The sequence below is a fragment of the Aspergillus sclerotioniger genome (assembly GCF_003184525.1).
Source record: "Aspergillus sclerotioniger CBS 115572 chromosome Unknown BO94scaffold_20, whole genome shotgun sequence".
Lineage (NCBI taxonomy): Eukaryota > Fungi > Ascomycota > Eurotiomycetes > Eurotiales > Aspergillaceae > Aspergillus > Aspergillus sclerotioniger.
This window is the reverse complement of record NW_020291010.1, coordinates 702,593-711,249: the sequence shown is the minus strand read 5'-3', so window position 1 is coordinate 711,249 and position 8,657 is coordinate 702,593. Positions and strand designations below refer to the sequence as shown.

The window sequence follows — 8,657 nt, the reverse complement described above, 5'->3', positions numbered from 1 at the left end:
ACGGAGTTTAGGTGGGGGGATGGATGGTTTAAGTTGGTGTGTTTGGAGCCGCAGAGGTATTTGACTAGTGATGTGTGGTATTGTTTGGGGGGAAGAATGTGGGGGAGATTGGGGAGTGGAGGAAGAGGAGGGATGAGAGGAGGAGGATGGACAGGAGGAAGGTGGAGGAGTATAGGAGGAGTTTGTTGTGGGATGATGAGGATGATGATGAGGATGATGATGAGGACGATGATGATGAGTATAGAGCTCCCGTTCGCGACCTGGATAACAGCGATGATGAGTGGGATTGGGATGCTGCTATCGCCTGCTCAACAGACCCAAAGCTACATTGGAGGATTTGAACCCGGTATCGGTGGTCTGATGTGGCAACGCAATGTCAACTTTGGTTTTAGAGGGTCATAGACATTGGAGTATCGTTGCAGTGTAATTTCGTGATAGCTAGATTATTTTATTGAGTATCAATCATCCCTGGTGTATAATTTCTGGAACGGATATCTGAAGAGTGGATACACATCCAGTGTAAGCACAGAAGTTGGATGACAACCAGAATTGCCCCCGGACAGCCTCTTAGTATGTCACACTGACACTGCGTATGCTTTGTAGATGATAAATGGTTACACTGCAGAAATATAGACATACCATGGACAATGTGCCTGAGATGTAGATACGATGGCCAAGGGAACATGGCACAGCCATTGCAAATGAAGACGTCTAACTAGAACAATATGCGATGGCTTCACAGGTACGGATAGTAATATCCAATGGAGTGTTCCTCCGAAGAAAAGTCTCAAAAGTCAGTCTTTAACATGTTGATCATAAAGATTCCCCAACAGTGAATACGAGATCCGGTGGATCCTGACCGTTTAGCTTGCTGGTTACGATCGGTACAGCATTAAAATAGGCACATCCCTTTTTTTGAAGCCTGATACCGCCCAACCTGTCATTGTTAGGTGGGTAGTAACGAACAAAGGACATCTTCTTGTCATACGTACTGAGAATATCCCAAACATCCGACATCACGTGCAACCATCTAACCCTCACTGCAACTACATAACCGGAACATCCCAAAAGCCACAAGGTCCCAATGAACAAGTGAAAGAAAGACTCCTACAGATCGTATCAATCAAAGAACAAACCCGTGCCCAAAAACTAACTCTTCATGGTCTGGGTATATACCCCGCAAAATCCCATGGAAGAACTAAACATAAAGCACCCCGAACAAAGCCCACGTCCATTCATAATCTTCAACCTCCACATGATTCTTTAGATTGCACCCTCATTGTTAATGCCCACTACACCATGGAACCCTCAACCAAGATCTCCCCTTCCCCATCACCATCCTTCCACATCAACACCATCCTCGAATGCGACCTGCATTCCATCCCCCAAACCTCCACTGACGTCCGTATCCTCTGGAGCACCATCTGCACCCAATACTTCCCCTCTCCCAGATTCATCCAAAGCATAGAAAAGCAAGTCACAGTGGACACCGTGCTGTCCCACGAGGGAAGCTTCTTCGAATGCCTCGTGGTTCGCTCATGCAATGCTGAAGTCCCCGATGATTCCAAGGACATTCCAATTTTTGTCATTGTGTATAAAGATGCCAGCCAAGATACCCAGGTCGGATGGACGCAGGCGACGACCCAGATGCTCGAGTACTGTCGAGAGAGTCTATCGGGGGATAAGAGGGTCTATGGCGCGGTGGCGATTGGTACGAAAGTGAGGCTTTTTTGTTGTTCTTATCCTGTAATCAACCCGTCTATCGAGGATGATTTTGAGTTGAAGTTGGAAGATGATGCTGATAGAAGGGGCCTGGAGGAGGTTTTGAAGGTTATTAGGAGGCGTGGGAGGAAGTGGGCGGTTAGTATGCATAGGTGATGGGAAATTGGGTTTTTTTTTGAGGTAGTTTGTGTGGAAGAGGTTGATATTCTGTGCATCTTGGCTGTGGATTGACTATAACTAAAGTTTGGTCAATATTTCGTTGTATTTTCGAGCCCGTTCAGTTCGAAACCTGTATATCACACCACTGATAAACTGTTCTAAGCAGAGCTCCCAGAATTTGTCGTGCAAGGATTATGATCTTAGAGAACCTCGTAACAGAGGCTTGTGTATAAATCACCAATCGTCGAATCAACTTTCCCGTTCCAAAGCTTTCACAGGGAGTAATATAGAATGCATCTCTGTACCCTGAAACAGTACCATGTACGTCGACATGGGAGAGACTCGGAAAACAGTGCTGTTCAAATACATAAATGATAACGATAGTAGTAGCATTCTAATATACGGGACAGTCCTAGTGAAGCGATCCAGAATTTATAGCAACACAGCTCTGTAAAATACCTATATCTCCATGTGGGCCACATGCTTTGCTCTCGAACTATTCTGACATCTCTGAAACGGAGACTTTCTTTACTCCCCGATTTGCTTCGCCATAATCACGTGACCAAATTAGGTTGATGTTCACTAATCCTCTGGCTCCCTTCGTCATCTAAACCCAACTCCCCTCGTCACCCCATCCAGAATCAAGCTCATCACAATATCCCGACCATCGCATTCTCATAACTCTTCTTAAAATGGCACCAAACCCCGCTTCGGCCTTCTCCCGGCTCATCGCCTTACTCAGTGCACTACGCGCGGTGACCCCGCATTCCACGGAGTCGCCTGTCAGCATTCTCTGGACTAACATTTGCATCGTCTTCTTCCCTCTGGCGTCGGGATTCAAATTCTACAACAAGCAAACAGTTCGGCACCCGAATCAAGAGGTTGACTGCGTCATACTCCAGGTTTCTGCAGTGACCTCGTCTTTTACGGACCCGCAAGAGAAGGTGATTCGGATTATGCAATGCAAGCGGCCGAGCAAAGATACTCCGGAATGGGAGTCTGCAAGGGCTCAACTGGCGCAGTATTGTGAGGGGAATGCGAATCGAACAAGTCGCATCTTCGGAGCTACGGCAATCGGCACCAAGGTTAGGTTCTGGAGATATGATCATCTGATACTCGCGCCTTTGATTCCGGAGGTTGATACTTGTGATTTTGTTGATGGGAACTCTGGATATCAAGCGGAGCGGTGTTTGGAGTATATTCGCGGTACTGGCTGGGATTGGGCGCAGTCAGGTGTGAGGCTACCTTCTGGAGGTGAGGGGGGTTCGGACTAAGTCTGCTTGGCGGGGTATTTCTTCTTTTTTATCATGACTTCTTGAAGGTATAAAGCAAGTCACTCGACTTCGCGCAATCAGCCATACTGTCAGCTTTTGCGAGTATTTTGATGTCGGGGTGGACTGTTGTTTCACCTCCAAGACTTTTGGAGTAGGAAGGTATAAATCACAGATGTCAGGCTTTATCCCAGACCGAGTTTAGGATTAACCGATTAACCGATCGAAGATTATGTCAATAGTAGTGATCTGATGACGCCTCTTAATGTGGTTCTGTTATTCGGTTGAAGACAATGGACGGCATTTATCTCACACGCCTTAAAAGGATCCACTCATTGTAGGATTACATGCAAGCTACGGTAATATTCCCAGCCATGATTAAAAGAAGATAAAACCTAAACCATCAGGGCCACCTCTCAAAAATGTCCATCATCGTTAAACACAACATTGAAATCAACCAATAACTCAACCATGGCACCTTCCATCAATCCCCTCTATACCAAACCCCCAACCGGCACTTCCCAAGTTACCATCGCAAAATCCCTTTTACACCCATCCAGTCCGCTTTATACTCCCCCGTATAAAAAATTCCTCCTTCCATCCTATTCATTATAGACAACAGAGTATCACATAGCCCAAAACATCCTATCCCATGCCCCCCAAGGCCAAACCCTACCTCCCTCCCCTCCTCACCACCACCTGCTGGGACCTCCACTGGGACGTCAAACTCCTGAACATGCTAGACCTCATGCGCGAAGATCCCACGAAAGACGACGTCGTCGATCTCTGGCGAGTGATATGTACATCCATACTTTCCCACGACAAAAACAGTCCACTATCACTCCTCAACACAGAGAATTTTCCATACCCTGAGGGAGAGCCTCCCTATAGTATAGTCCAAGTCGTACTCAACGAATGTGCGGCAGGGAAGAAGAAAATCCATCTACAAACTCCCATCTTTCTGGTTCTGTGTATGGGAATGAATGACCCTGAGAAGCCGGCGTGGGAGTACGCGAAGGGGAAGTTGAGGGCATATTGCAAAACGAGAATCGTGAAGAGTGAGAGGGGTGGTGTCTCGCGTGTCTATGCGGTTACGGGGATTGGAATGGTTGCTAAACTTTGGGAGTGGGATGTTGATAAGGGGCTTCTTGTATCTTTGTATAGGATTGTCACGTTTCCTGCGAGCTTGCAGAGGAATGAGGAACGGAGGACGTTCTTTTTAGGGAATGGTTACGATCTAGGTTCGGCGAAGTTGTTCTTGATTATTGTGAAGGGCTTGGTGTTGGATCCTGGGAATTTTAAGGGTGAGGAGGAGGAGAAGAAGAAGAGGAAGTGAAGGTGCTGGGTTTGGTTATGTGGAATCAGCCACTGGGGTGTTTTCATTTTGATGTTGTTAGCTATGTTTTGTGTGTTGACATATATGGACAAAATCGTAGCCGTTGCATAGCCTCCCTTAGGGAAAATCCACCACACATCGAGGAAGACCATGTTCGAATGGGGTGCTAGTAGCTCATTCTGAGGCTCGCGAATCTTTTCCCATACCCTGCTCGTAGGTCCTATCATTCAGAGCCTTTTTGGTATAATAGCAGTCCAATGTATAACCCTTGTTCGAACACAGAGACGACATAAAGGCCAATGACTTCACCCTGGAGAAGATCATTTTGATAGCTTGGGCCCACAGGGTCGAATTTTTCGGTGGGAACGAAGGCCCACCAGCACTTTCGCTGGGCAAAATTGATTGTATAATGAACATTACGTCCAATGGTTCCCAGCGGGAAACCGGAGGGGTCATCGAATCTCTTTGTAGTGCATCGTTTACTTCTCGTATTCATGGCTGAAAACTACACAATCCAGTCATTAGTATTCGGCAGGGGGTGGAACGAAAGCAGAAATGTAAGTCTCGGGACTTACCGAGACATCGTTCAATCCAAGGTTATCTCTGAAAAGTTCAATTTGCGTGATGCAGTCGTCAGGATCGAAGGATAGCTCCGGGAACATGGTAGTACCGCTCACTGTGCCCAGATCAAAAGAATGACCGGACTCATAGGTGACCCTGATTCCCACAATTCTTCGTCGGTCCTCTAAGCCTGAGAAACATGATTTGCCAGAGCTTGTGAAACATGCAATTGATAAAAGACTGTTGGTGTCTTCATTTGATTTCCAGAACACCCTTTCGGGACACATCAATGGACGACCTGCGCAGAGATCCAACGGGTCCCAAAGGGACAAATGGTCACTAGCCACCTTTGTGGTCAAGGTGACATAGGGAAGGTCCCAGCAGTCATTAAATGACCATATAAGTTGAGACTAGATATAAATTGTCAGACGGGCTAAAGAGCCAGGCGGAAGAGGTATCGAGATCTCCTTACTAGTTCCTCCAGACGATTATCCTTAAATTTCAGGATCATGTGTTGGCTTCCCTTCGGAGTCCCTCCCAGCGAGCATACTTTGCAGCGCGTGGGAGTCGAAATGGCGATGCGGACCACGCGACCAAGGGGGTACTTTTTACTGAAATACACTCTGCACTTAGACAACCACACCGTTATCCCGGTTATCGTTTCGCCCGGCTCTAGAGTGAAGGTCTCGGTCTCGGAAATCCACTGCCCAACAATACAGGGGCGTGAATCATTATTGTACTCTAGCCATAAGCCTGAGATCTCGTCGGATCGGCGTGGACGGCCGTGGCACCCCCGCGAGAAACACACTAGCTTGACCCCCTTTAAAGAAGCAGTCGTATACCATTGGCAGCCTCTGGAGGAATTTGTTATCAATTGCGATACCTTGAATGAGGGGAGGTCCGCAGGAGATGTCCGACTATCCAGCGGGAGCATTGGCAGATCGCCTCTGGGCAACAGGTTGCCATCCTCCTTTCCACACTGCAAACCAAATGTCTGAAAGGAACCACTGGTGGCCTGAGAGGAGTCAGACCTATAGACATAAACCATTTCTGACGGCATTGAGCTGCTCACCTCGAGGACTGACGTGAAGCCTGAAATACTGTACCCATTCGGCGCTCGGAGAGTCTTTTTCGTATATTGGATATTCTCGGGCTCGGCGAATGGACGTGTGAACGCTGAGATATCGGCCAGCTGGTTGGCCTTGAAAGTAACCTCGTTTTCGAAATTTGTCAGTAGCTAAATGCAAAATGTCAGATTTGAGAGTGCTTCTTATGGGTGGCAGCGATACCGGCGACGTACATGGAGTGAAACAATCCCGTGGCAGTCGGATGCTTGTTCGTATGTCACACTTTGTATCCTCTCTCCGCCAGGCCCGTCAATAAAGAAAGAAGCCTCAGTCATGCCTTATCCACCAAAGTGCAACGGGTCGTTTTGATCATAATAGAATGATAAGCCAACCAGCGGAGCCTCAGGGGTGAACATGTGGGCTACAATCCGTGTTAGATGCGCGATCCTTCGGACGTGGACCCCACCAAAGTCAATATTCAAGAATCGATTGAATTTCTGGTATTCCAAGGGTTGGGGCTCGGGACAGAGCCTCGATGTCTCCGTCGGGAAGGAGGGCGTCCAGATGGGCAGGGGCCTTCCTGACTGGGAATGTCCAGTGCCTGGCAATTTGCCATCATTGATGCCGAACGCAACCATTTTGAATGCCTTTTCACTGTCAGCCAATGGGGTTGGTCAAGTATATGAGCTAAGTGGTGCATACGTCAAAGCTGGCCACGATGCCAATCTGGTCCACAGCCTTCCCCCAAAACATCTCCCCGAATACAACATCTGCTCCATTAGGGTCCGCGCCACCTACCCATCCGGTCCTATTGGTACCAGAGCCACTCTGCAAGACAAGCCGGACCCCAACAAGTCCGCCGGCGCATATGGCCAAGTCAAATGCTACAACACGTTCCAATGCCGAGGGGCTGGCTACAGGTTGCATTGTGTAAGAGGTATAGCCCAGGCAACGGGTTTTCTGGTTCCCAGCAACCGCGTCATCTAGCGTGAACCGGAAGCCAGAGATGAATACACGCGAATTGAAACTGACGGTTGCAAATTCGACCAGGGTAATTGCACCCTTCATCACCGGCACGAGCATGGTCCGGCCAAACATATTTCTGCTTCCCGATTGAAGAAGCCCAAGGGTGTTTGTCGTAAGCTGGGTTGTGACGAACCGGGTTGACAATCGTTGAACAGCATCGCTATCAGATTGAGACGCCAAGGAGTCATCACGGGAGCAAGAATGGCCGCATAAGACAACATCGCTCATGTGTTGCTCGATTAAAATCGCATTAACGCTGACGATCTTCCAAATACGACGCCTGCTTTTCAGTCCGTCATAGGCATGGTCATGACTCAATGCAGCCTTAATAGTGAAGTAAGTATCACGCCAATCCTGCCGGCCATTGGTGTCGGTCGGCAACGCAAAGCCCATTTCGAAGCTTGGGAGGAATCGACTCTTCCAGAAATGCTGTGGGAGCGACGTCGGGTTAGTCGCACAGGCAACAGACCTGGATGCCAGCCGTAGGCATGCCACAGATGAAGAAGGGAGGTAAGTAAGGACTGTAACTAAGACCTCGACAGGAAGGCGGGCGAAGATATCGTCTATCATGGCAAACCTTCGAATAACAAGTGACGGGGCACTGCGATCCTCGGCTGGTCGGACGATACCTTCAAGGCTAGATAGTCGAGAAGGGCTTGCCAAAAGATTGGCGTATCCCCGACTTTTCATCGTTGAGACCGGGTTCCATCTAGGGTCTTGAAACCGAGCCGCTCCCTCAAAGTCATGCCCCGGCTGAAGGAAACCGTCTGGGCTCCATGGTGTACAGTAGAACACATTGTACAAAATTGTCGCAACCCGGGAAATATTAGAAGCGGCCTCGGGGATTCGCTGCAGCAAGATATCCCAGCAGGCCGCATGAAAAGGGAATGTCCAGCAGCCAGTATCCGGATCGAAGAATCGGCCATATGGCGGAAGCCCTCGACAAGGGCTGAGAAGGTCATCGCCCTCGAGGGGGACAAAGATCTCGTCCTGGTAGTTGGTGTAACCGACACCGCGAAGCCAGGCAGGGGCCTCAGTTCCCTCGCGGCGGACTGAACGATATATGTCACCCGTCAGGAATCATGCAGAAGCGCCAGGGTTGATGAGGGAACGAACCTATGCACAGGGCTTTGTGCCACTCCCCACCGTATACCTGCTCAGGTGCCCAATGAGCCGGAGAGATAACGACACCGCAGATAGTGCAGTGCAGCATTGCAGATACGGTGGCCGGATACTCGTGGAGCTCGTTTGCAGGTGAAATGGGGACTGTTGCGGCACCGCAACAAATCGACGCGGTCGACGCGGGTCAGTAAAGAATGAATCAGACAGACAGACAGGTAGACAGAGAGACAAAGAGACAGACAGACACACAAGGATGCAGGTATACAAGACACGTCAGGGAAGCTCGTCCTGTCATGTGGGCTGGTGGGGTCGTAAGGGGTCCGAGCGCCCCGGGCTCGTGACTCTTCTTTCCTGAGGACAACTTTGACACAGCAGGATCTTCTATATCTGGGG

General features: G+C 49.0%; 4 protein-coding genes across 4 annotated transcripts; 3 read left to right on the top strand and 1 right to left on the bottom strand.

Moving 5' to 3' along the window:
- Positions 1-1,299: 1,299 nt before the first annotated feature.
- Positions 1,300-1,878, top strand: BO94DRAFT_548028 (uncharacterized protein; the record flags this gene model as incomplete). Its single annotated transcript, XM_025613373.1, has 1 exon — positions 1,300-1,878. One exon carries the CDS (start codon positions 1,300-1,302, stop codon positions 1,876-1,878), a length of 579 nt encoding a protein of 192 aa, XP_025465834.1.
- Positions 1,879-2,500: 622 nt separating this feature from the next.
- Positions 2,501-3,381, top strand: BO94DRAFT_536954 (uncharacterized protein). The gene has a single exon (XM_025612158.1). The coding sequence runs from the start codon at positions 2,574-2,576 to the stop codon at positions 3,153-3,155; it is 582 nt and encodes a 193-aa protein (XP_025465833.1). The 5' UTR covers positions 2,501-2,573; the 3' UTR covers positions 3,156-3,381.
- Positions 3,382-3,804: 423 nt separating this feature from the next.
- Positions 3,805-4,488, top strand: BO94DRAFT_548026 (uncharacterized protein; the record flags this gene model as incomplete). Its single annotated transcript, XM_025613372.1, has 1 exon — positions 3,805-4,488. One exon carries the CDS (start codon positions 3,805-3,807, stop codon positions 4,486-4,488), a length of 684 nt encoding a protein of 227 aa, XP_025465832.1.
- A 223-nt stretch (positions 4,489-4,711) lies between these two features.
- Positions 4,712-8,355, bottom strand: BO94DRAFT_587470 (F-box protein; the record flags this gene model as incomplete). Its single annotated transcript, XM_025615829.1, has 8 exons — positions 4,712-4,993; positions 5,064-5,459; positions 5,522-5,869; positions 5,933-6,064; positions 6,122-6,286; positions 6,509-6,763; positions 6,819-8,194; positions 8,259-8,355. 8 exons carry the CDS (start codon positions 8,353-8,355, stop codon positions 4,712-4,714), a joined length of 3,051 nt encoding a protein of 1,016 aa, XP_025465831.1.
- Between the last annotated feature and the right edge of the window lie 302 nt (positions 8,356-8,657).

Bases quoted from the DNA above. Each gene is read 5' to 3' on its own strand.
- BO94DRAFT_536954 (XM_025612158.1), top strand. From the start codon at position 2,574: ATGGCACCAAACCCCGCTTCGGCCTTCTCCCGGCTCATCGCCTTACTC.